The sequence below is a fragment of the Mandrillus leucophaeus genome, unplaced genomic scaffold (genome assembly GCF_000951045.1).
Source record: "Mandrillus leucophaeus isolate KB7577 unplaced genomic scaffold, Mleu.le_1.0 Scaffold178, whole genome shotgun sequence".
Classification (NCBI taxonomy): Eukaryota; Metazoa; Chordata; class Mammalia; order Primates; family Cercopithecidae; genus Mandrillus; species Mandrillus leucophaeus.
The window spans coordinates 2,167,810-2,170,978 of record NW_012101787.1 but is presented as its reverse complement, the minus strand read 5'-3'; the positions used below and the strand labels follow the sequence as shown (position 1 = coordinate 2,170,978).

The window sequence follows — 3,169 nt, the reverse complement described above, 5'->3', positions numbered from 1 at the left end:
GAGGGAGGGAGGGAGGGAGGGAAGGAAGGAAGGAAGGAAGGAAGGAAGGAAGGAAGGAAGGAAGGAAGGAAGGAAGGAAGGAAGGAAGGCAGGCAGGAAGGAAAAGAGAGAGAGAAAGAAAGAGAGAAAGAAGAAAAGGGAATCGAGTCAGAGTGGAAACATTTAAATGAAAATATTTATTTTCTTAAAAATATAGCTTAGTTTGCCCTTTCCAAGTTTGAGAAGGAATATTGGGAGCAAACAGGACAAGATGACAAAGGCATTTGGACATTCACTGCAAATCCTAGGGTGCTGCTGCAAAGCATCCTGGGTCCAGTTCCAGTTTAGGAAACCTCACAGCCTTTTTTCCAGTCGGACAGGTCTCTCCCCTCACAGTGTTTCTTCCAGCCTTGCCTGAGGACAACAGGGAAGCAACAGCAGCAGAAAGAAGCATGACAATCCAAATCGTCTTAGGTTCAAAGCCTACAGAAATTAACCAAAATCGCCAGCAGAACCCTGGGTTGGATTTCATTTGCTTCTCAGATCCAAGGCAAAACGCTGTCATTTTGCCTTGTTCAGACTTTTCTCTCCTGGTTTTCTCCTAGCTATTGTTAGCTTCAGCAACAAGCAATCGACTTTTGTAAGGACGGGTCATTTCATTACATACCCACATCTCTGAAAATTCGGGTTCTCTGAGTGGGTGGCCGGCTGGCAATGTTCACCAGAACACAGCAGCAGGTAATACAAGGACGCAGGCGCAATCCTGGGGACACTTCCTGCTGACACAGACCTACTCACTTTCCTCTCACTGCTGCTCATTTTCTTTCCCTTCAAAATGTTGCTGTAACCCTCAAAATCTTATCCAAATCTAGAGCAAACTCAAGTGTTTTTTTTTCCCTCTCTCGGATTGACTCAATTGACCCTTTCCAACTCACTTTAGAAAAATACCTTTCTCCATTGCTTGGAATACATAAATAAGAAAAACAATTGCAAATTGTCTTAACCCAATCCCATTGAGAGGTGACAATGCGCTAGCAGCCCTCGCTCCTCCTCAACCTCAGCATCCGCTCTGGCCATACTTGAGGAGCCCTAAACGCCACCCGCTGCAGTGTGGGAGCCCCTCTCTGGGCTGGCCGAGCCCAGAGCTGGCTCCCTCTGCTTGCAGGGATGTGTGGAAGGAGAGGTGCGGGTGGGAACCCAGGCTGCGCCTGGCGCTTGTGGGCCAGTGCAATTTTCTGGTGGGCACGGGGTTGGCTAGCCCCGCACTCAGCTGGGGGGCCCTGCACTCAGCCAGCAGGCCCCGCACTCGGAGCGGCTGGCCAGCGCTGCTGCACCGGGCAATGAGAGGCTTAGCACAGCTGTAGAAGGGGCGCTGTGTCCCCCAGCACTGCCTGCCCACCCACGCCATGCTCGAATTCTTGCGTGTCCTCAGCCGCCGCCCTGTGAGGCAGGGCTCAGGACTTGCAGCCCGCCATGCCTGGCCCCCCAACCCGCCCCCACAGTGGGCTCCCATGCAGCCTGAGCCTCCCGGACAGGCACCGCCTCCTGCTCCTCAACACTCCCCTTCGACTGCGCAAGGGCTGAGGAGTGCAGGCACCTTTTACGAGGCTGGTGGGCAGCTCCACTCGTGGCCCCGCATGGGACCCACCAGGCAAAGCCAGCTGGGTTCCTGAGTCAGGTGGGGATTTGGAGAACTTTTATGTCTAGCTGGAGGATTGTAAATGCACCAATCAGCACTCTGTGTCTAGCTAATCTGGTGGGGACTTGGAGAACTTTTATGTCTAGCTCAAGGTTTGTAAATGCACCAATCAGCACTCTGTGTCTAGCTCAAGGTTTATAAACACACCAATCAGCACCCTGTGTCTAGCTCAAGGTTTGTAAACGCACCAATCAGTGCTCTTTGTCTAGCTAATTCTATGGGGACTTGGAGAACTTTTGTGTCTAGCTGAAGCGTTGTAAATGCACCAATCAGCACTCTGTGTCTAGTTCAAGGTTTGTAAACACACCAATCAGCACCCTGTCAAAACGGACCAATCAGCCCTCTGTAAAACAGACCAATCAGCGCTCTGTAAAATGGATCAATCAGCTCTCTGTAAAATGAACCAATGAACCAATCAGCCCTTTGTAAAATAGGCCAATCAGCAGGATGTGGGTGGGTGGGGTCAGATAAGGGAATAAAAGCAGGCTGCCAGAGCCAGGAGTAGCAGCCCTCTCGGGTGCCTTTCCAGTTGTAGTAGCCTTGTTCCTTGGTTCTTTGAAGTAAGTGTTGATGCTGCTCACTCTTTGGGTCTGCGCTGCCATTGTGAGCTGTAACACTCACTGTGAAGATCTGCAGCTTTACTCCTCAGGCCAGCCAGACCACGAACCCACCGGGAGAAACAAACCACTCTGGATGGGAAGAACGAACAACTCCGGATGCGCTGCCTTAAGAGCTGTGACACTCATCGCAAAGGTCTGCAGCTTCACTCCTGAAGCCAGTGAGACCACAAACCAACCAGAAGGAAGAAACTCCGAACACATCCGAACATCAGAAGAAACAAACTTGGGACACGCCATCTTTTAAGAACTGTAAGACTCAACACGAGGGTCCGCAGCTTCATTCTCGAAGTCAGTGAGACCAAGAACCCACCAATTCCAGACACACCATCTCTCTTCTCCCCTTCTATGTACTACTATGTTCACTGCACACCCGCACATCGATGGAGGAGAATATAAACAAGATCTCGTTCCATTGGTGGCACCACTCTGCAGACGTGACTTTGTCAGTTCTACCACAGCTGTGATGAGTACACACACTAGGTTTTGCCCATGATGGCCAAAGTCTCCCAAGGAAAGACCCTTACCAATAGTTCATTCCCTGTGTCTCTTTAACAATTCTCCTGGCGCAGATAATCGCATCTGTGAGGTCATCAGTGATCAAGGCTGTAAGAGAGAGAAGACATCAGGGTTTGGTGATACTTTGTTGTTGGAGAGGGACCCCAACTGAAGTTTACTTCACTTTTCTGAGTCTTTTTGGATTGGGAAGGTTGGAAGAACTATAATTTTCCCTGCAAAGCCACAGTCTCATTATTGTTAAACTGCTTCATAATGAAAAGAACTTTGTTTTTGTTTTAAGATCATCTTCATCTTGCACTACCTGACGTTTCAGAGGAAGAGCCCAATCCTGAAGGGTTTTTGGAAATGTGTTTAG

General features: G+C 49.7%; 1 protein-coding gene across 1 annotated transcript in view; it reads right to left on the bottom strand.

Annotated features, from left to right (window-relative positions):
* Positions 1 to 184: 184 nt before the first annotated feature.
* The window catches only part of LOC105537668 (lysozyme-like protein 1), a 24,090-nt gene continuing 21,105 nt past the window's right edge, over positions 185 to 3,169 (bottom strand). Inside the window, exons 4-5 of the mRNA XM_011977321.1 lie at positions 2,823 to 2,901; positions 185 to 393 (exon numbers count right to left, since the gene is read on the bottom strand). Coding sequence (XP_011832711.1) covers positions 324 to 393; positions 2,823 to 2,901 — 149 coding nt within the window. The 3' untranslated portion in view covers positions 185 to 323. The remainder of the gene's footprint in view (positions 394 to 2,822; positions 2,902 to 3,169) is intronic.